The sequence below is a fragment of the Balaenoptera acutorostrata genome, chromosome 5 (assembly GCF_949987535.1).
Source record: "Balaenoptera acutorostrata chromosome 5, mBalAcu1.1, whole genome shotgun sequence".
In the NCBI taxonomy this organism is placed as follows: domain Eukaryota; kingdom Metazoa; phylum Chordata; class Mammalia; order Artiodactyla; family Balaenopteridae; genus Balaenoptera; species Balaenoptera acutorostrata.
In genome coordinates, this window is record NC_080068.1 from 50248389 (window position 1) to 50272667 (window position 24279).

A 24279-nucleotide genomic window follows, 5' to 3' on the forward strand; every position below is an offset into this window, starting at 1 on the left:
AAGTGTTGTGAACTGGGTTGTTGGTCAGTGTGTGTGTGTGTGTGTGTGTGTGTGTGTGTGTGTGTGTGTGTGTAGGGGGGGTGGAATGGGAGATACGACAGGTTTGTTTAGAAAGACTCACTCTAGCTGCAGGGTGAATAAATTGGAAGAGAGTCAACGTGGATACAGGGAGGTCAGTTAGGAGGCTGTTGTGTTAGGTGTTAGGTGGTTCCTTTAGGGTCCCCACTGGATCTTGTCTGGGTGTCATGCACTAGCCTGCAGGGTGAATTGCACAAAGCCACATACATAGCATAGGTCAAGTAATGGCTTTAATGGGGAAAAAGAAAAATTATGGACAAAGGAAGGCACAGACCCTCCATCTTCCTGTCATCCCATGGTGAGGCAAGCTGAGGGCCAGGGCACTGCTTGGTCTCAGTGCAGAGCGCATATTCCTTCTCGTCCACCTTTTTATAGGGCGAAGGTGAAAAAAGCAGTCTTGTCAATGGAGGAATACACAAGCAACTGAACAAGAGGCAGTTTGGACTTGGGCTGCCCATGGAACGTTATTACAACCTCCACTGCTGGGGTGAAGAAGACACCAGTTACGTGGGACATAAGGTTGGGTGCGGCCCCTTCCCCTCCCCTAGGAGAAGGGGGAACCCCCAGCCACGGCCAGCGCATTTGCCAGGCAACCTAGAACGAATCCTGCTCATTGCACTGCAGTAGTCTAGGTAGGAGCTGGCAAACTTTTTTTCTGTAAAGGGCCACTTAGAAAATAGTTTCGGCTTTGCAAGCCTCTCTATCACAACTACTCAACTCTGTACTTGTAGCATGAAAGCAGTCATAGACAACACGTAAGCAAATGCATATGTCTGTGTTCCAAGGAAACTGTACAAAATAGGCAGCAGCCTACATTTGGCTCATGGGCTGTCTGCTGATCCCTGGTCTAGGCAAGAGATTATGGTAATTTGAATCAGGGAGATGGCAGTGGAAATGAAATATTTTAGAAATATTTAAAAGATAAAATATATAGGACTTGGAGATGAAAATGGGAAAGGCAAGGGAGAGAAACATGTCAAGGAAATCATTCGTTCATTCCACGGTACTGAATAAGGGCCTATCACGTGGGTGGGCACTCTGCTAGCACTAGGGACACAGCCAGTAAATAAAGTTTGCTGCCCTCATGGAGCTAACATGAAATGGGGGCTGGGGGGCAATAAATAGGTGGTGGTAATGCTAAGAATATTAAAGCAGCCAGTGACAGCAGTGGGATGTGCAGTTTTAGAAAGGGTGATCAGGGATGGCTTCCTACTGAAGAAACAGTCATCCATTCTTTTCCATCTGAGATCGTTCTCGCCTTCCATCCATAATTTCTGGATTTGGCTCGGCTGGTTCTTCTTCTTTCTCGCAGGCTCTCTTGAGCGCTGTCTCCTCTGGTCTAATTACTGATGCTCAGCTGCATCTTCTCACTTGATCCTCTCTCCCTGACAACCTCATTGGCTCCCAGAGTTCCATTACACCCTAAACATGGGCCTCTCCGTTCCACCTCAGTCCCACATATCCAAGCGCCAGCTGCATATCCTCAGCCAGGTTGTCCTCAAATCCAGTAAGTAAAGAAAGGAACTCATTTGTTCTTGTCTCCCTCCCAAATTCCAATGGCATCACAGTGTACAAGCCAGGAACCAGGGACTCTTGCTAGAGTCCTCTTTGCCCGCCTCTCCACACCCCGTCAATCATCAAGTCCGCCTGCTCCTCAGTCTCCATTCCTGCCGTCCTCATCCGCATATCAGCGTTCTCACTGGGACTTCTGCGATGACCACTATTAGCATTATTTAATTGTATGAGTAGGTAACCCATTTACATTTTCAAAAACTAAACGGGGTTTATACTGCAAAGTCCTCCTCCACCCATCTTCTTGCCACCCAATTCATCTTCTCAGAGGCAACCGATGTTACTCATTTTAAAAATGTATCTTTCCAGGAATATTTCATACAAATATATGTAATTACATATTCTAGCCCTCTTTTTTTCCCATCCAAATTGTAGCATACCATATACAGTGTTCTAAATTGTTTATATAATTTACCTTTGAGATCTGTCTTTTCAGTACATAAAGAGCTTTACTTGGCTGAATAGTATTCCTTTGTATGAATGCAACTATTTAAGCAAAACACTGGTCCCAATCATTTGTTATTATAAATAATGCTGTAACCTATAACCTTGTATTCCATTAATTTTGCCAAATCATTTACAAGATAAATTCCTAGAAGCAGCATTGCTAGGTCCAAAGACAATTTTAATTTCGATAGACACAATGACTTTGTTTTTATTTTTATTAAAGTTACAGAAGCACATAGGTTTAAGAAGCAAATAATTCTACAAAGTTTCTACCAAGAATTCTACAAAACAAAAAACCAAAAACCTAAATGGACATCATTCTCAGAGGCACTTCTTTTAGCCTTCTTTTTTCTTTCTTTCTTCTTCTTTTCCCCATTACCCCATGACTTTGAGTGACATGCTGCTTCGTGAATTTTCAGTTTTAGTGTTATCCACTGTCTCCCCACTATGGAGAACAAGGATTTAGCTTTCTTTCCTACCCTGTCTTCATTGGACACTGGTATTCAGCCTGCTGCACATCTTTCCCAAGGGGCCTCCCTAAAGCAGTTTTTAAGGGCTCTCAGGCGGCACGCCACGGCGAGCTTCCCAGCATCTCACATTGCTTGTGACGCTCCACACCACGTGAAGCCACAGGCCCCCGGAAGCGAGCCCGGCCGGGGGCGTTCCCTCTCCACCCTCCACCCCCTACGCTTTTCAGGCGTTCCGGCCTCTTAGGCTAGGCCGGAAAAGAGGCGGAACGCCGAGATCCGGGAGTGGTTTCCCCGCGGATCGCAGAGCGGAGTGCACCGAGCGCCGCGGGAGCAGTACCTTGGTCCCCTGCTCCCGCGACATGGCCTTCAACTTTGGGGCTCCCTCGGGCACCTCTGGTACAGCTGCAGCCACCGCGGCCCCCGCGGGTGAGTGAGTCCCCCGGACCTTCTCCCGGGGAGGAGGGAAGGCCTTTGGTCCAGCCCTTCGGTCCGAGACTCTTCGGCTTGGGGATCCTGGGGTCTCCTGCCCGCGCGGAGACTTTAGGGGCTTCGGAAAAGGGCGGGCGGCAGCAGAGCGGGCAGAGGCGGCTCCTGAGGAGGCCGCGGGGAGAATGGAGGCCCAACCCAGAGCTCGCGCGCTGCGGGTGGGTCCCCGCAGGGCCCTCTCCTCCTAGGGTTCGTTTCCCGCCGCCCGGGAGGCGGACTCGGAGAGACCGGAGGCGGCTCCTCTCACCCTTTGCCGGAGACCCATCCTTCCCTCCCCAACCCTACTCACCCCTCCCCACCTCAGCGTCCGGGACGGGCGCGAACGCTCGCTTGGTTCCCGCTGCTGGGCTCGGCGAGGACAGGGTTGGGGAGCCTTGGGCGCTGCTCTGCGGCTCCCTCGGCCCTGGCCCCTTCGGTTCTTGCTGCGGGACTACACGCTCCGGCTCGTTCTTCCCGTCCCCGCCTCCGCGGCTTTCTTAACTCGTTTGGAGCAAAGTCCGGGTTTGTCTTTGTTCACTTCTTTGAAACCTCCTGCAAACTCTTCTAATCTTTACCTTGCTTTCTTTTCTTTTTCTTCTTTCTTCTTCCCCCCTCCCCCTTTTAAAATTCTGTTTGTTTCTTTGCCTACACGCCTATCAGGATTTGGTGGGCTTGAGACTGCCAACTCCACCGCCAGTGGGTTTAATTTTGGGGGTTTCGGATTAACTGCTAATCCTGCAGTGAACTTTAATATTGGGAATTTCGGTGTTTCTACTACCTCGGCGACTCCGTTCAATTTTGGTAACAGTCTGGCAAGTGCAGGTAGATATGCGGGTCGTCTGTGTAACGAATGTTGGGAGCTGGAGTCCAAGAATATTTTGTGGTTCCAGAGTTTGGGAAAGAACAGCGACTTGTCTAACAAGGAAAGGAAATTCATTTCCTAATGTCGAATCAAAAACATTTGTAGCAAGTTTTGACTCTCTTAAAAGATTTGGTTTGGGGAAGTCTTGCAAGTTATAAAGTTCCTTTGTTAAATTTGCATTTAATTGAACAGAATATACCTTCCAAGTGATAAGTATTTGGAATGGATTTTTATTTTGAGTAGAATATATCTTCCAGATTATTAGATATCTCTTTCGAAGTATAAGCTCAACAGTCAGGCCCATTTTCCTGGAATTCTTGGACTCCTGCAGTCATTTTTTTCCCATTTTTCCTGCATCTTTCATTGGAATTTCATTTGATTGTCCTTGTGTTTCCTGAGAGAAACAAGTCTTATACGAACAGCAGCAACCTATCTTGTTTTTTAACCTGTACAATAATAATAATAATGTGTTTCTTTGGCCAACTAAGCAGATTAGGATACATTTCTATAAGATAACGCAATTATAGAAAGAATCCCCAGTTCTTTACTGGATTTTTTGAGAAATGATCAGAGAGAGCAATTTAATTTATTGTCAGATAGCATTAACTTCTAAAATATAGGCTAGACGTCTTTGTACTCAAAAAGGTAATTATGAAGATTCTGTTATCTATATGGATTGTTTGAAGCTCGTTGGAAATTCTGCAAAACATAAACTATAACGTGTGTGTGTGTGTGTATATATATATATATATATATAATTTAAAATAGGTCTATGTGTACCTTGCATACAGTGACCCTATAGAAAAGCCTTGTTCCTCAGCTGCTCGTATATGAATTTATTATTCATATTCTCTTACATATGCCACTTATGCCCACCCATGCCAATTATATGCATTTGGTAAGCATGATTTATTCCCTACGACATATTTGGGAAGTCTGGCATTTTGTGCAGTTACTTGTTACTGCAGTGTGAATATGACCTTGGCAATCTGATTTGAAAACGTTTTGAAGAATACTTGAAATTCCAAAGATTAAACAATCCATGATCACTAAGGTATATTTAAAGTGATCACATATCCCTGTTGCTTGGTATGTTTACTTTTCCCTGTTTGCTTAAAATTGGCACTGGGTAAAACAGAAACATTATTTTGAAGTTTGTGTTTCCGAACAAACCCACCCAGCTCGTAATTCAACAGTAATAAATAAACCTGTTGGTATTTGCTTGATTTCATGTTCATTTGGAGTTATCACTGTGAAGTTTTGAGTTGTGATAATATAACTGTTTTAACTGCTTTTATGTATGTTTATGTATGTTCATCAACTTCAAAAGGCTGATTGAAATTCTTGTTTACTTTTTTATTTTATATCCTTGCAGATCCATTTTTACTAATAAACATTTTCATATTATGAAGCATGTTAAGATACCAATGTTTTTATTGTATAGCCAATTCAGAATATATCTTAGTTTTTCTGTGAAAATTAGAAGTTATGAAAAAAGATTAGGAACAATGTTCAGTACTTTAGGTGATTTTTATCAAAATGTTTACAGTTTGCAGTACTGCAGTAGAACCTACAAGTAAATAGAGTATTTGGTTGTGCCTGCATGCAACACGTAGTCTATTCTTGAGTAATTTTCCAAGTCAGAGTCATATGATGACTATCAGTGGGTTGGGTTTTTTTCCTTCTTATATCTTTTATGTTACAATATTGATGAATCTCTGTCTCTTATGCCAGAAATATATGAGACTAAAAGTTAGAATCCCAGAGAGTCTGCAGTATAACTCAACACTAATGGTTCAAACATTTGTCTTAAAAGTCTTTTTTGACACCACATTGGTAATCAGGTAAAGACTGACAGTAAGGGGAAAACAGCCATTGTGTATTGGCCAGCATTCCATTCCATTCATATGTCAGCTTCGATATGGTTAAGATTAATTTCATCTCTAGATTTATCTAAAAGTGAAATTTGTGTATCTGTCAGTGTTGTGGCGCAGAGCGCCATGGTGATAGCTCTGCTCTACTTGCCGGCCACTGTTGCCTTGTGATATTTTTTCCCCTTATCTCTTCAAGAAACACATTCTTGTTTACATACCAATATAAGAGTCAGTATATTGGTATGTTTCATTTGAAAAGTTGCTCAGTCTTGATGGAGACTAAGTAGAAATATAAGCTAAAGTAGAGTATAAATTAATTCACTGAAGCCAGGGTTGCAAACTGGCAGCACAGTCTGCCAGTATGATCTGTTTGTCACACTGTTGTAAAAATATTTGAATTAGTTACAAAAAAATCAATTGACTTCAGGTTTAAAATTGTGTAAATTTCACACGGAAAATCTAGATTTTCTATTTCTCGGGAGAAGTGGGAATATTCAACACTACTAAACTACCATTCTCCTGCAGCAGTAATTTGCTGGAATTTAGGAACTGCTGCCATTTAAAAAAAACTGTTCACACTGATCCATTCTGGCAGTCGATAAACACCTAGTCTATTTCATTCATGAATGTTATCAGCCTGTATCTTGTAGGCATTTGAATTTGCAACCTCTGCTATAAAAGTACACAGTCATTTTAGCCTTAACACTATGGCAATAGGCTTATTAACATGTTTACTCAGCTGTAGCTTAATCACTTCTTTAGTTGAAAGGTATATATTGCATTGTGGTATTTCTACTTTAAATACTTAGTAGCTCATTTCTTGCAACATACTGACTTCTTGATTAGTAGTATAGTTTTTTAAAAATTGACACTGAAGTAGAGAAAGGAAAAGTTAGACCAATATATTTTGTCTTTATATGGAGCAATTGCTTATCATGTAATTTGAAAAGGAAATTACCTCATATGTATACAAAAGATTCTTCCTTGCTATTTTATTTATCCTTTTTTAATTAGGTGGGTTTAGTGGATTTGGGACGCCGTCTACAACAGCAGGTTCTGCGTTCAGCTTTTCTGCTCCAGCTAACACGGGCACTACTGGTGAGAGGACACCTTTTTTTTAAAAATTTTTATTTTATTTTTTTTGACTGTGTTGGGTCCTCGTTGCTGCGTGCAGGCTTTCTCTAGTTGTGGCGAGCTAGGGCTACTCTTCGTTGCCGTGTGCGGGCTTCTCATTGCGGTGGCTTCTCTTGTTGCAGAGCACAGGCTCTAGGTGCGTGGGCTTCAGTAGTTGTAGCACGTGGGCTCAGTAGTTGTGGCTCGCGGGCTCTAGAGTGCAGGCTCAGTAGTTGTGGTGCACGGGCTTAGTTGCTCCACGGCACGTGGGATCTTCCCGGACCAGGGCTCAAACCCGTGTCCCCTGCGTTGGCAGGTGGATTCTTAACCACTGCGCCACAAGGGAAGCCCAAGAGGACATCTTATATCATTTGTAGAAGCAAATGAGCTACAAGTCAGCTTGTTTTTTTACCTTAAACAATTAAAATTTTTCATTCAAAGGACTGTTCGGTGGTGCTCAGAACAAAGGTTTTGGATTTGGCACTGGCTTTGGTACAACAGCTGGAACTAGTACTGGTTTAGGTACTGGTTTGGGAACTGGACTTGGATTTGGAGGATTTCATACACAGCAGCAGCAGCAGCAACAGACTAGTAAGTATAAGAGGTTTTCATTTTCAGATATAAAGCCGTAACAATGTAGGCAACATTGTTGAGTGCACTGTTCAAAACACTTTAGTGGATATCTTTTTTTTTTTTTTTTGGAGGAATTATAAAGTATTCTAAAAGCTACTTCTTGTGTTTATATATGATGATAGCACCTGGGGAAAAGACACATTGGCATGATTCTGACTATAAGGCCTCTGTGTTTAGTATCACTCCTTTAAAATTTTTGTTGTTGTTGATAAAAATAACAAATATAGAAAGCGGCACAAAATTACAGCTTCATGAATTACGCCATTGTAACCACTGCCCATGTCAGGAGGTGGACCCTGACCAGCCACTTCAGAAGCCCTCCATGTTTCCCTCCTAGTCACTTCCCCATCAGAGGAAATATAGTTTTGCCTTTTGTGTTGATCACTTCCTTACTTTTCTTTATGGTTTTGTCTTGTATTGTTTAGTTTCATTTGTCTTAAATCTCTGTAAGTTCCCCTTTTAGCTCTTTCTTTTTTATTTATTTTTCAATTTGTTGAAGAAATCAGATCATTTGTCCTGTAGAGGTTGTCAGTCAGAACTTTACTGATTGCATTCCTATTGTATAGTTAGCATATTCCTTTGTACAGTTAGCATATCCCTTGTCCTCTGTATTTCTTGTAAATTAGGTTGGATCTAGGGGCTTATTTATGTTGATAGTTCAGTTTTTTTGTTTGTTTGCAAGACTACTTTATAAGTAGTGTTGTATTTTTATCAAGAGGCATATAATGTCTGATTCTATTTTTTGTGATGTTAGCAGCAGCCATTGGTGATCATTACCTAGATCCATTAATTCATTAGGGGTTGTAAAATGGTATTCCAACCATCAGATTCCTTTGTCATTTATTTGTTGAAATACTTCTATAAAGAGAAACTACCTCATCCACTATTTGGTTGATTCTTTCCCTTTATTCTTAGCTTTCAAAATAAAGAGTTGGTTCCCTATCATTCTCCAAAGGTAACCAATTTTTTTTTTATGTCAGGAACTCAAGTATTTAAATTATTTGATATTTTTCAGTCCATTGCAGTTTTCCATATTGATGTTTAAATTGTTCCATCTTTGGCCAGTGTAAGCCTCTTCAGGTTGGTTCCCAGGTCCTTTCAGACAAGTGTAGAATTAGTCTTTGATAGCTTCCTTACTAGCTGGTGTGGCAGTATGTTGCAGGGTTATCTTGTATGGATTAGTTTATTTAATTATCACAAGAACTCTATGAAATAGAACTCTTGTTACCTCCATTTTATAGGTGAAGAGAGGTAACTGAGAAAATTGTGACTTTTCCATATATCTTCCAAGATGTAGTATAGGAACATAAATTCAAGTTCCTTGACTTCCTTTGTAATGCTCCTTTTGCTTTTCCATAGTTTGCTACCTCTTAAAATCACTTTTGTTTCATTTTTCTTAGGTAAGTTGATTGATTGGCTGAAATTCATCCTACTCAGTCATTGAAGATTAGTAACATATTAAAAATGAATTTCAAGAATTATCTAACCAATAGGATGAAGATAATAGAATTATTCTTTCTAGTGTTACAATTATATCTTTCTTACTGTCCTCCTGCAACAATACAAAGTTTGATGGAAATCCAAGTAGTTAAGGAAAAGAAAGGAAAAGAAGTTTTTTCTTTGTTTCTTGACATAAAGTCTCTTCAACTATAAGTTATAGTTGTGCTTACTCTTGTTAGGAAAAATGGGAATTTGAATCTGGTGCTGTTCATTTTCAGAATGAAAAGGGCTCATTCTGCTGAGTGTATGTTTTATATCAGGCACTGTGTATATAAGGTATATGTACTGGGTATATAAGGTTGCTCATAGTCTATAAGGAGATAGAATAACAAACATCCAATTAGATAGAATAATAAACATCCAATTATAAAAAATATATATGTGTGAAAGCACTAAAATAGACCCATACAAGGTGCTTTGGAATGTAGAGGAAGAGTTGAATCTTAAGGGAATTAGCCAGTTGGATAAAATCAGAAAAGGGTATTCCAGGCAGAGGGAATAACAGTGACAAAGGCACGAATGCATGGCATGGCGTGATGAATTTGGGACCTGCTGTTGAAAGGAGTTTGAGTTTAATCTGCAAAGACTGTGGAGTTTTTGCCTCATTTTTAAAAACTCCGGCTTGCATGAGGTGCTTGCTGTCTGGTTATACCACCTCTGATGTGTCTGATCTCTGTTATCTGCTGATTTCCTGGGCATTGAACACTTTGGCAGCTGGCTCTGAGTCCCACTTTTCTTTCCAACTTGTGCTCTCAATCTGGGTTATTTTAGCATTCACATGGCTATGTACTCAGACAGCCATACCATCTACCTTTTATTCCAAAGACCTTTTCCATTTCACTTTAGCCACAATTCTTACCTTGGACTTTGGCAACATCTGAAACTGTTCTAATTCCATAATCAATCAATAATCTAATTCCAATCATCAATAATAATCCATAATCAAACATCCCACAACCTATTGCTCTTTTAGCCTGCCTTTTCAACCACTTCCAACATAGCTGTTCTTAGACCTCATTAGGATCTTAGAGCACTGACACTTTCTGCTCTTCCGTCAGCTCCTTCCTGTCTCACTGTCCTTTCTAATTAGCTTAGAGCCCTTGTCCTTCCATTTCAGTCACTCTTGCCAGTATGCTAAACTTCCTTATCCTTGTATCATGTCTGCTGGAAAAAACAACCCCAAGCCTGTGTAAGCCCAACTGTCTGTCTAGATACTGCTTGAGAAAATCATACAGTACAGAAGATTGAATCTCTAAATTCTTAATCACCAACCCAAGTTGGGGCCTCAACATTGCCTTGTAATCCTGTGAAGTTTCTATTTTCAAATTTTTCTCCCACTTTCTGTAAGTTATTTTAAACCTTTATTCTCTTCAAATCTCAAAGTTCTCTGTTCTCACTTTTAGTAGATGGCCTTGACCTCTGCTTCGAAGAGAAAATAGAATGCCTCATTGTAATTCCTTCAGTTGCCCACTACCGAATCTTATTTATCTACCTACCCCTGTAACCCATCCTCTTCTCTTTTCGCCTGTGCTCTGGATCTCATATCCTCCCACCTTCTGGGGCTCCTTGTGCTGTTGATTATTTTTCCCAGCAGACCCCCACCCCATTCCACCTCTCATCCCCCACCAAAAACAAAGTCTTCAGCTTCTCTATCCCAGGATTATTCTCATTCACATTTAAACATCTGAAGTTTCTTTTTTCTTAAAACAGAAACAAAAAAATAAAACTACTTTAATTTCACATCTCACTTCAGTTATCTCTTGCTATCACTCTCTTCTCCCCTTCATAAACTACTTGAAATAGATATAGAAGAATGGGACCCCCTGCTGCTGTCTTCTATTACCTCTTAGCCCACACTAATCTGTTTTCTACTTTCTTTACCCAGTCAAATAGTTATGGTCATTAATTATCTCAAATCCAATGAACATCTACTGTTCTTTAATTGTGAAAAATTCTAACACAAAAATAGTAAAATGACCCCACGTTCTACCAAATAGATTCAACAAAAGTCAGAACTTGCCACATTTGTTTTATCTATATCCTCCTTCCTCCCCCCCTCCTTTTTTTTTGAATTGCTGAAGTGTCAGTACTTTAAATCAAATCCCAAACATGTCATTTCACCCTTACTTTACTGCTTTACTATGCTTCTCTCTTTAAAAACATGGAGTCATTCCAACTCAAAATTACTAATTCCTTGGTATCATCCTTAATCAGATTTCCCCATATGTCTCAGTAAAGTTTTCTTCAGTTGGTTTATTTGAATCATGATCTAAACAAGGTCCACACATTATGTCTCTTAAGCTTCTTTTTAGTATAGAGAATTCCCTGTTTGGGTTTTTTTGTTTACCCCACTCATGAATTGTTACAGAAACTGGACCAGTTGTCCTGTGAAATATCCCCCAATCTAGATTTGTTTGTTTCCTTGTAGAATCATTTGACTTTATGCCCCATATTTCTGGTAAATGAAGTTAGCTTTAGGTACTTTATTAGATTTAAGTTTGACTTTTTGGCATGAATACTTTGCGGGTGGTGCTGTGTGCTTCCTATTGTATCATATTATGAGGCCATCTCTTTTAGAGATGCTAAGATTGATCATTGGGTTCGGGTGGTGAGAGCCAGTCTGTCTTGTAAAGTTCCCCATCAGTCTTTAACCTAATGGTTTCATTCATTGATGGTCATTGCCTCAATCAGTTATTTTATTAGGAGTTGCAATATTAGGAGTTAGTGATTTTCTAATTCTGCCTTCTCTTCCGCACTGAAAGTCTTCTGTAAAAGGAGTTTTTCTGCATCTCCCCAAGACTGCTTGGTCACCCTGAAATGGAATCTGTATAGGAAAGGCAAGATAAATTCTTTCTTTTTAACTGACAGTTTTTGTAAGAAGTTGTTGGTGGCCTGATTATTTCCAATGGTGTCCAAGGTGTTGAGATTTTTCTGAATTTTTAATTTTTACTTTTAAAAATTATCATTTTGAATGCATGAGATTTAATAAATTGAATGTGAGTTGGATGCATTCATTATTCTTTTTGATGCTCAAATTGTCACATTTTTGGCCAATGTGAGCCCTCAACTTCAGTGATAGTCTGGTCTTTTTCTTCTCTTACCCTATTGTTTAGTACTCCATATTCCTTTTGCCAGCTTATCTTCCCCTCCTCTTTGACACAGAGATTTTGCACATGCTGTTCTTCTTTGACGCTACCCCATGGCCTGGCTGACTACTTCCTTTAGACCTTAGCTGAAGTTCTTATGCGACAGCCTTCTCTTAACCCTCCTGCCCCAAGCTTGATTAGCTTCCTCATTTAGGACTCTCAGAGCCTCTACTTCGAGGCACTTATCACAACTGTTAATATTTGTTTGATATGCTCAGTTTGTTTAAAGAACCAGTCTTGTTTACCATGATATCCTTAGTGTTTGCCTCTATGTCTGACACTTAGGGGGTACTCAGTAAATATTTGTTGAATGAATGCATGGTGAATGAATGAATGAAAATATGCATGTATGTATATATGTATGATATATAAAACCAGGAGAGACTGTATTGTCAGGAAATCTAAGAGAGAAGAGTTTTTCAAGAAGGATGCGTATTCAGTGAAAGTTGAAGATTTTCTTTGAGGATTGAAGAAATGAATAATCAACAGCATGAGGGCCTGAGAAGGTAGAAAGGTGTGAGAAATCTAATATGCTAAGGCTTTAAAAGCATCTGTTGCATTTTGTTATTTGCGTTTCTCAAATGCCTTCCAGCTAGTGAGCTCTGAGTAGACTAGTGTGGTTGGAATCTAGTGTGAAGTGTAAATTAGTATAGATGATAGTTTGTTAATCTTATTTAAAAGTTGAGGAAGATAAAACCTAGGAATTTCTTGTTGGAAGCTCCAAAGTGAGCATATAGCAAATCAGGATTCAAATCTTCTGGCTTCTAATCCACTTCTTTACCATTTTCATAAATGCCCATTTGGGAATTAATAATTCTCACGTTGAGGGTAACAGCAGCCCCTCTCTAGCCCTGTAGAAGCCCCATTGGCCTTGTGGTACTTGCAATCTTTAAAGCTGAAAGAAAACTTAAATATCATCTAATATAGTGGTCCTAAAATTCAGGTCATTTTGGTATTCATGATTTTTCTTTTATCTACATACCATTTGTATTATTATTAGAGAATTTTCTTTAAATCAATTTACTTTTTTTTTTTTTTTAATTTTTTTTTAAAGTGAGTTTATTTATTTATTTTTTAATTAATTTATGTATTTTATTTATGACTGTGTTGGGTCTTCGTCTCTCTGCGAGGGCCCTCTCCAGCTGTGGCAAGCGGGGGCCACTCTTCACCGCGGTGCGCGGGCCTCTCACTATCACGGCCTCTCTCGTTGCGGAGCACAGGCTCCAGACGCGCAGGCCCAGCAGCTGTGGCCCACGGGCCCAGCTGCTCCACGGCACGCGGGATCCTCCCAGGCCAGGGCTCGAACCCATGCCCCCCGCATTGGCAGGCAGACTCCCAACCACTGCGCCACCAGGGAAGCCCAATCAATTTACTTTTAAACATTAAATATGTTTATTTTGAAAGGAAAATCCAAACTACTGCTATAAATGGAAAACCAGTATCACTTGCTATAGCTATTGTTTCTTTATAAAGAAACAATAATTGAACTTAAGTCCACAGAAAATATAATAGTGTTAATAAATTCTAGCTAGATACCTTTGCTTTAAACTCCTAGTTTTAGATTTGTTCTCCCCTTTGTTAAAAAGTGAGATAAGTGATGACACGAGGCATTAAAGGCATACTAGCACCAAACTGAGACTTTAAAAATATATATAATCAGATAATTAAAAGAGAAGTTTTTGTCATATGATTTAGTCCATCTGGTGACTCAACTGTTGCTTGACAAAATAATTTCATGTACCAAGGTTATTTGCTTATCTAGCACTTTGGAAATACTGATCTGATCTAACAACTTAGCCCTTCTTTCTATTGGAGAAATTTTAACACAGAGTAAGTAACTTGTCCAAAGTTACACAGCCAGCTAAAGCTTTAGCTTAGGATTTGCCCATTTGTTGTTTTTTTTTACTATATATTTCTTTGCACTAAGAGAAGGAAATTGTTTATTAAGCTGATATTGATATAACATTGATATAATGATTCTTTTGGCTTATTTTGTATCCTCCAATTTGTATATATTATACAAATATAACAGTAGTAAAGGTTGTTTAAAAAAACAATTCTGCAACTTCACAGACTTTACCCTTTTTTCGGTGTGGGTCTAATATTAATATCATGGATCTAAACTGTGTTTAATGGAATTAATTGTATTAAGATGATATCAGAAATGCAAGTTTAACATTATAAGGATTGTTCTGGCATATTACTTTCCTATTATTGCCATAACAAAGCGTCACAAACTTAGTGACTTAAAACATATTACCTTACAGTTCTGGAGATCAGAAATCCAGAACTAAATTTCACTGAGCTAAAATCAAGGTGTTGATAGGACTGCATTACTTCTGGGGGCTCTGGGGAGAATCCATCCCCTTGCCTTGTCCAGATTCTAGAGTCTCCATTTCTTAGCTTATAGCTTCTTCCTCCATCTTCAAAGCCAGCAGCACAGCATCTTCAAATCTCACTTTGACTCTGACCTCCCTCTTCCCTTTTAAAGAGCCCTTATATTATGTTGAACCCACTCTGATAATCCAGGATAATCTCAGTTTAGTTAATTTAATCACATCTGCAAAGTCCCTTTTGCTGTGCAAGGTAACATATTTACAGGTTCTGGGGATTAGTATGTGGATCTCTTGGGGCGGGGGATATTATTCTTACCATATCTAGGACCTGAATTGATTGATTCTTTTTTTAAAAAACTAATTTTGGGGTACATTTTTAGCATTAGGTGGTCTCTTCAGCCAGCCTACACAAGCTCCTGCCCAGTCCAACCAACTGATAAATACTGCAAGTGCTCTTTCTGCTCCAACACTGCTGGGAGATGAGAGAGATGCTATTTTGGCAAAATGGAATCAACTACAGGCCTTTTGGGGAACAGGAAAAGGATATTTCAACAGTAACATTCCACCAGTGGAATTCACACAAGAAAACCCATTTTGCCGTTTTAAGGTATTAATACTGCTTTTGATCTTCACTTGAAGAGTGTATGAGAAAATGTGATATTTGGATTAAAATAATACTACGAAAACAATTGCTTGGTTTTTTAGTACTCCTTAAACATGGTACAATAACACTTTCGTTTTAAAAGTACAGAAACTATAAAATTGAAGTGATTTCTTACATATGTGTGATTGAGATGACCAGAATATGACTGAAGGAAGGTGTGACTAGAGTGTAATTTATAGCAGGAAAAAATGTTAACAGAGGGGAAATGGTCTTCTTGGCACCTATAAAGGGGAGACCAAAAACTAGAATTTAGTGGTTTTCATCTAACATTGTCCTGGAAAGTACACCCTAACCAGCAGATCGGAGTAACTCTTCTGCTTGGCATGTATACTCTTGTCATTATAGCTGACTGCCAAAGCCAGTACTCCAACAACATAGTATGTTTTCTTTGCTCTGATTCCATGCCTACCAAACAACTTTCTCATTTGAATTTAACTTCGCAGAGATTCTACTTATCAGCCAGTGAGATTTAGGTCAACTTGGTGATGTATTTTTTCATAAAAAATTAACGTATTTCAATCCAGTTTATACGTCAGCCTCTTTTAAGTTTTGTTGGCCTATGTCAGTCTCTTAAACCTAATCAATGTGTACATAGGCTGGTGTTTGGAGTTGCAGGGCTGAGGATCAGACCCTTGAACATGGTTAAACAACAGAAAGTGACCAACCTATCTTGTTAGGGAACCTCTTTATCTCATCACTCTACAAAAAGAAAGTATATCTTTTGAGTGTATATAGTTGAAATTTTAATACTTTTGTGTAGTGACTAAGAGGTATATAGTAGACATAGGTTGAATATGACAATTTAATTTTTTTCTTTTTTTAATTGATATATTAACATACATATGGTAAAATGCATAATGAACTAATACAGAGTGAATTTAAATTCTTTTTAAAAAATTGCATTATAAGTGGTGACAAAAGAGAAAAAAGGCTCTGTCTAAAAGAGTAATTCTTCAGGAAGGTATAGTTTGTCATTTAATATATGTAAAAAACTAACCTGTTTCATAAAGTTTTGTATTACATGAAACCATAAAATAATGTAGACGTTGTTTATAGCATTTATAACTTGACAGTGTTATTATGGTACTTTAAAAGTATTTATTTGGTAAACATTTCTTTATATATCTTTATATAAACTTCACTTAAGATTCCATGAGTCAGATATATAATAAAGTAAATTACATTTTGGTCGATGACTTTTGCAGTCATTTTTATGGCATGCAGAGTTGTTTCCACAGTGTTCGGAAACACCCAATGATGATGGATATCAAAGTTTTTCAGAGGAGAAAGCTATTTAGTTACTCTGTGGAAGAGTTGTGGAAAGAATCATTACATATTCCCTTCATTACCAGACATTAAGCTGTTTTCCCTGTTTTAGCAGATGTTAAGCTGTTAATATTAAACACGTGATTTGAGATCTGTACGTTTTTGATATTGTTTGTTTTGTCATTCCACAGGCAGTAGGTTATAGTTGTATGCCCAATAATAAAGATGAAGATGGGCTAGTGGTTTTAGTTTTCAACAAAAAAGAAACAGATATTCGAAGCCAGCAACAGCAATTGGTAGAATCATTGCATAAAGTTTTGGGAGGAAACCAGACCCTTACTGTAAATGTAGAGGGTATTAAAACATTGCCAGATGATCAGTAAGTATACATTAAATATACTGTATATTTCTGTGTGCCTGGTCCAAAGAGAGTGATCAACAGTGTTTTTGTTGCTAAAGCACAAATTAAATCTCAAAGCAGAATATTTCTCAGCTAGTGATTCTTCAGTATTTATAGAAGCATTTGTTTAAAAGCTTTTTTCTTAATCTTGGGTTTCTTATTAGATGCTAATAATTTCTTAGATTTCTCATTCAGAAACAGGAGGAAACTTAATTATGGCTGTGTGCAAATTAGGGGCCACAAAGACATTGGAATGTTTTAACTGATTACTGTACATGTTCACTCATGGATAAATGTGATTAACTTCCCTTGTCCTATGTATAATTATCATGCTTAGTGTCAAGACATTTGCTTCAGGATATCTTGGGTTAGAAGAATTATTGTTATCAGTGAGATATAATAACTGAAATCAGATTTTACTTTTTGGACTAAATTGCAATGAAGCAACCCATAAACTTCAACAGAATCTCCAAAGTACTTCTCAATTCTGGGGGAAAAAAAAATAACATTTACATAGGACTTTGCAGCTAAGCATACCTTTTATAGATAATATCTTACTTGCTTACCTCATTTTAACTTTATTTAGCACCCTTTAATTTAGAAGGGTGCTTCTGAATTCAGCTAGCACCCTTCTAAAATCACATGCTGCATTGATATTTGTGGCTGTTATATGCTCCATATTTTATAACTTGGTTATCTTTCCCCCAGGACAGAAGTTGTCATTTACGTTGTTGAGCGTTCTCCAAATGGTACTTCAAGAAGAGTTCCAGCTACAACACTATATGCCCATTTTGAACAAACCAATATAAGAACACAGTTGCAGCAACTTTGTGTAACCCTTTCTATGACTAGAACAGAACTTTCTCCTGCACAGATCAAACAGCTTTTACAGAATCCTCCCGCTGGTATGTTTCCAGAGTCATAGAGTTGAGGAAATGAAAAATTTAGAAATACATGCTTCCTCTATTTTGGGAGGTGTTGCTTGGTTATTAATATTAATAACACCAGTGTCAGCTTATTGTGTCTGCTTATTTGGGACACAGTTTTGAATGTTTTTATTGTATTCATTCATTTAGTTTTTTCTATTATATAGCTAATATGTTTGTTAGAAATTTGGGCAATGATGAACTAAAGAAAAATAGTCCATACTCCATCTACCCAAAGATGATGTAATCTTAGTATTTTATTTTTGTTTAGCTTATCTCTTATTTTAACTAAGTATTCAAGTAAAACCTGAATGTGTTCTCACCATAAAAGTTTCTAGATTGACTGTGTGATGGATCTTTACCTCTCTTCCATAGAAGTAACTATTATCAATAATTTATTGAACTTTATTAATCCTTTATCTGTAATTTTAATGTAAGCATATGTATACTAAGTCCTTGAAAAAAGTATTCTGCACTATATATTTACTGCAACCTGCCTTTTGACTTATAGTATGTCTTAGTATTTTCCATGTCAGTACATAAATCTTATTCTTTTTAAAAGCTGCGTGGAATACTGTGGATGTACCTTACTGAATTTAACCTCTAGGTTGTTTCTACCTTTTACTATTATAAACTATGCAGCAATTAACATCCTTGTAAATATGTCTTAGAACACATAGGCATGTATTTTTTTAGAATAATCTCTGGTACTGAAATTTTTGAGTCAAGATTATGTATACAGTCAGCCCTCTGTATCTGGGAGTTCCACATCTGTAGGTTCTGCATTTGCACATTCAACTAACCACAGCTCCAAAATAGGAGAAAAAAGATCTTAGGAAGTTCGAAAAAACAAAATTTGAATTGCTGCGCCTTGGCAGCTATTTACAAAGCATTTACATTGTATTAGATATTGTAAGTAACCTACAAATGATTTAAAGTGTATGGTAGGATGGGTGTAGATTATATGCAAATACTACGCTATTTTTTACAAGGGACTTGAGCATCCCCAAGGAGTGGGGTGGGCCTCAACCCTATCCTCTGTGGATACCAGAGGGATGACTGTACTTAACATATTGTTGGAACTGCCAAATGGCTCTCCAGGGGAAGTTCTACCATTTACATTCATAACAGGAATGTGTTACTTTTCCTCATATTTTTAATTTTTCTAATATTTTCTCATTCTGCTCTATTTTTGCCAACAATAGAGATTATCTGTCTTTAATTTTGCCACTCTGATGGCAAAAAATTAATACTTATTTTCATTTGCATTTCCCTGATAACTACTAAAGTTGACCAGCTTTTTGTATGTTTATTAGTCCTGTGTTTATAATTTTTGTGAATTACCTATTCATGTCGTTTGCCCATTTTCTATTAAATTTTTTGTCTTTCTGATTTAGAAGAGCTCTTTCTATATTCTGGAGGTTAATCTATTACCCTATAGGTTATAGATATTTGCTTTCAAGTCACTTTTTTTTTTAGCTTTAGCTTACGATTTTTTGTTGTTGTGGTCATATTTGACAATCATTTTTCATTACAGCTTCTAGGTTTTGTGTCTTACTTTAGCAGGGCTTTTCCCATACAAATATTATAAAAATGGAAAATAGTTCCTTTTAGAAAAAATACTTCTTCTTTGTGGTAGGTGTTGATCCAATTATCTGGGAACAAGCCAAGGTGGATAACCCTGATTCTGAAAAGTAAGTGTATCTTCATCTTGCTTTCATATAAGAACTAATATTTACTACCAGGGAAGCAAACAAATGCAAGCTGTTAACTACAGTTCTTACATTCGAGGTGAGTTTATTTTCCTTTTCATTGCTTTTTAAAGAATGTTGATTATGGTAAAGCAGCATAGTGCGGTGAAAACATTAAAATCTGAGTACTAGTGCCCTAATTATATATCTGCATTTAGTAATGCAGTTTTTGACCAAACTGTATTTCCTCATTCGTAAAATAAGGAGGTTAGATGAAATCTCTGTGGTGTAACATTGTTGATTTCATAGTCATAGATCTGCCTTTGAACCCTAGAAATATAGTGAAATTACGAGTGTTATTATGAAAACCTTACCGTGTATTTTGTAATAATAGGTTTAGGTCTGAAAATTGACCACTTGTATTTCTTCAGGTTAATTCCTGTACCAATGGTGGGTTTCAAAGAACTTCTTCGAAGACTGAAGGTTCAAGATCAGATGACTAAACAGCATCAGACCAGATTAGATGTAAGAATCTAGCTTCATTCTCTAGCCCTAGGAGCAGTATAGGGGTTACAGACCTTTCTTTTTACCATGTGTTTTAGTTACTGTTCTGTCTTAGGGGAGATAATATAGTATATACTGCAAATTAACAATTATACTTTTATATAACTTCTTTATTATGGAGCCTCCAAAATCATGTAAATTTGATTTGTTATATTCTAACAATGAATTTAGAATTGTTGGCTTTTTTTTAATAATATAAATTTATTTATTTATTTATTTATATTTGGCTGCATTGGGTCTTCATTGCTGTGTGCGGGCTTTCTCTAGTTGCAGCAAGTGGGGCTATTCTTCTTTGCGGTGCACGGGCTTCTCATTGCGGTGGCTTCTCTTGTTGCGGAGCACAGGCTCTAGGCGCACGGGCTTCAGTAGTTGTGGCTCGCGGGCTCTAGAGCGCAGGCTCAGTAGCTGTGGTGCACGGGCTTAGTTGCTCTGCGGCATGTGGGATCTTCCCGGACCAGGGCTCGAACCTGTGTCCCCTGCATTGGCAGGCGGATTCTTAACCACTGTGCCACCAGGGAAGTCCCAGAATTGTTGGCTTTAACAGATTAATTAGACTGTTATTTTCAATTCCAGCCAGAGAATGCATATTATTTTATTAAACACTTTTGAAAATGAAGGCTACAATTATGATTATGTTGTCATAATGTATTATAATTTGTAGCTTAATGAAGCAAATTTAAATTATTGAATGCTTAAATCTACTTAATATTTTATGAAGTAGACTTTTGTAATCAAATGCCTAAAGGTTCTTAGACGTCACCTCCATGTTCTCTTATATGGAATTCCTAATTAGATATTCATTTGGACTCTGTTTGAGTAATGAAAAGCTTACTGTTTTATGAAGCAACCCATTTCATTGTCAGCTCTAACTGATACAAGTTCTCTTTCTTACATTGACCCAGAATCTGCCTTGCTATAATTTACACCCGTTTTCTCTGGCATGTTTTGTAGGTAATCACTATGTTCCTATGATAGCCCTACAAATATTTGAACTTCATAATCATTCTTCCTTTGTATTATTTTCTCTGGCTAAAAATTCCAGCATGGTTTTGTAATGTGACATGATATCCATGCCTTATTATCTTAGGCTGGATACACTGAATTTATTGGCATCACTTTTAAAATGAGTTGTCCATAGTACTATAAATGGGGTGTGACCAAATTTCTTCAAAGTAAAGCCAAAGAAGCTATTATTTCTCTTTATTTTTATCAGTCTTGCTAGAGGTTTGTCAATTTTATTGATCTTTTCAAAGAACAAGTTCTTGGTTTCGTTGATTTTTTCTTCTTCTGATTTTGTTTACAGTTTCATAAATTTTTGCTCTTAACCATTTCCTTTATTCTGCTTGCTTTGGGTTTTTCTCTTCTTTTTCTAGTTTCTTAAGGTAGCAGCTTAGGTTATTGAGACTTCTAATAAAGGCATTTGATGCTATTAATTGCCTTCTAAGCGCTGCTTTACCTGAATCCCCCAAGTTTTGATAATGTTCTATTTGTCATCTTTGATTCATTAAAAATATTTTCTAATTTCCCTTGAGGATTCTATTTGACTTGGATTTTTTTGACTAACGGATTATTTAGACTTGTTTCATATTCAAGTGTCTGGAGATTTTTCTGTTACTCTATTGTTATCTAGTCTAATTCTGTTATGGTCAGAGAACTTTGTATGATTTCAATTCTTTTAACTTTATAAAGGTTTGTTTTTTTTAATAAATAAATTAATTTATTTATTTATTTTGGCTGCATTGGGTCTTCGTTGCTGCACGCGGGCTTTCTCTAGTTGTGACGAGCAGGAGCTACTCTTCATTGCGGTGCGTGGGCTTCTCATTGCGGTGGCTTCTCTTGTTGTGGAGCATGGGCTCTAGGTGCGCAGGCTTCAGTAGTTGTGGCACATGGGCTCAGTAGTTGTGGCTCACGGGCTTTAGAGCACAGGCTCAGTAGTTGTGGTGCATGGGCTTAGTTGCTCCGTGGCATGTGGGATCTTCCAGGACCAGGGCTTGAACCCATGTCCCCTGCATTGGGAGGCAGATTCTTAACCACTGCACCACCAGGGAAGTCCTTAACTTTGTAAAGGTTTTTAACCCACATGCCTATGAAAAGAATGTGGATTCTGCTATTCTTGGAGTTTTCTGTTAATGTCAGTGAGATCCATTTGATAGATTGTTCAGTTTTTCTATATTCTTACTGATTTTTCTGTCTACTAGTTCTATTGTAAGAGGAGAGTTGAAGTCTCTGGTTACAATTGTGGATTTATCTTTTTCTCCTTTCATGTATTTTGAAGGTTTGCTGTTAAGTACCTAAGTATCTAGGATTGTTACATTTTTTTGGCATATATACTTTTTTTTTTTTTTTAAATTTTATTTATTTATTTATTTTTGGCTGTGTTGGGTCTTTGTTTCTGTGCGAGGGCTTTCTCCAGTTGCGGCAAGCGGGGGCCAGTCTTCATGGCGGTGCGCGGGCCTCTCACTATCGCGGCCTCTCTTGTTGCGGAGCACAGGCTCAGTAGTTGTGGCTCATGGGCCTGGTTGCTCCGCGGCATGTGGGATCTTCCCAGACCAGGGCTCGAACCCGTGTCGCCTGCATTAGCAGGCAGATTCTCAACTGCTACGCCACCAGGGAAGCCCATATACTTTTTATTATTCCATAATGTTCCTCTTTATTGCTGGGAATCCTCTTTGCTCGGAAGTCTACTTTCTCTGATACTAACACAAAGCCACTCTAGCTTTCTTTTGATTAGTGTTTGAATGGTATGTCTTTCTCCATCCTTTTACTTTTAACCTACGTTTATCATATTTGAAGTACATTTCCTGTAGACAGCATAAAATTTAGATTTAGGCCTACAGTCTTATTGTTATTTGTTCGCTCTGTTTTTCCTTCCTCTCTTTCCTCTTTTTTGCATTCTTCTGGGTTATTTGGACATTTTTTAGTATTCTGTTTTTAATTTATTGTCATTTCAACTATCAGTTTTTTTAGTGGTTGCTCGAGGGCAGTAGTTCTCATTGGGGGTTGTGGTGGTGGTGATTTTGTCCCCCAGGGCACATTTGGCAGTATCTGGAGACTTCTTTGGTTGTTACAACTGGGGGGTTGGGGGGATGCTACAGGCATCTAGTGGGTAGAAGCCAGGATTCTGATAAGAATCCTACAGTGTACAGAGCAGTAGCACTGCAACGAAGAATTATCTGGCCCAAATTAATAGTGTTAAAACTGAGAAACTCTTTCCTAGATACCATAATGTATTTCCTTGCACTAGAGCTAGAGCTGGGTTTCAACACAGCCCAAAACTTCCAGGTTTTGGGCTGTGTTGAAACCAAACCTGGAGGGCTGCCAGAGAGGAAAATAATGGTAAACTCACCACTAGTTCAGTGGTACTTCAAATTCATGTCTTCTTCCTCCTGCCACTTTTCATTTTTCAGTCCTCAGGTAGTTGCCCATGCATTCTGTTCATTTTACAGCTGTCTTCAACAGGAGAGAGAGAATGGCATGTACCTAGTCTATCTTGTCCAGTTTTTCTATTGGGCGTCATATCTTTTCTTTTTGAATTTCAGGAGTTCATCATTTATTATAGATTTTAGCCCCTAGTCTGTTTATAACATTTTAAATATCTCCTACTTTTCTCATCTCTCTGCTAACTCTGTCTTTAGTGTCCATAGTTGAACAGCAAACCTTTATTTTGTTGTTGTTGTTGATTTACAATGCTGTGTTAATTTCTACTATACAGCAAAGTGATTCAGTTTTACATATATATACATTGTTTTTCATATTCTTTTCCATTATGGTGTATCACAGGATACTGAATATAGTTCCCTGTGCTATAAAGTAGGATCTTGTTGTTTATGAAAACCTTAATTTTAATGTAATGATATCCATTGGTTTTTTTTGGCCTTGTGTTTTCTTTTTCGGGAATTTGCTTAAGAAATCACTCCTCACCCAAGGTCTTAGAGTCTCCTACATTTTTTTTTTCTATTATTTTATACTTTAACCTTTCACATTTGAGTCGTCTGTCCTCATGGAGTTCACTTTATATGTACTAAGTGATATGAACCCAACTTTCTCTAAATAGTGGGTCAATTTTTCCAATGTCATTCACAAAAAAACTATTTTCCTCAATGATTTATCAAAGCATTTATCAAACCAAGTTCCCATATATATGTGATGTAGTCTGTTCTTAAATCAGTTTCACATTTTTTTACTCTTATGGCTTTGTAGTATATCTTAAATATATGTGGTAGAGTGAATCTCCAATCTTCGTTCTTTTCACATTTTTAAGTTCTTTATGGA

General features: G+C 38.0%; 1 protein-coding gene across 1 annotated transcript in view; it reads left to right on the forward strand.

Annotated features, from left to right (window-relative positions):
* The first annotated feature begins 2841 nt into the window (after positions 1-2841).
* NUP54 (nucleoporin 54) overlaps positions 2842-24279 on the forward strand; it is a 30413-nt gene continuing 8975 nt past the window's right edge. The window contains exons 1-8 of the mRNA XM_007165562.2: positions 2842-2993; positions 6783-6866; positions 7323-7472; positions 14877-15103; positions 16618-16805; positions 17535-17731; positions 19392-19446; positions 19875-19968. Coding sequence (XP_007165624.1) covers positions 2927-2993; positions 6783-6866; positions 7323-7472; positions 14877-15103; positions 16618-16805; positions 17535-17731; positions 19392-19446; positions 19875-19968 — 1062 coding nt within the window. The 5' untranslated portion in view covers positions 2842-2926. The remainder of the gene's footprint in view (positions 2994-6782; positions 6867-7322; positions 7473-14876; positions 15104-16617; positions 16806-17534; positions 17732-19391; positions 19447-19874; positions 19969-24279) is intronic.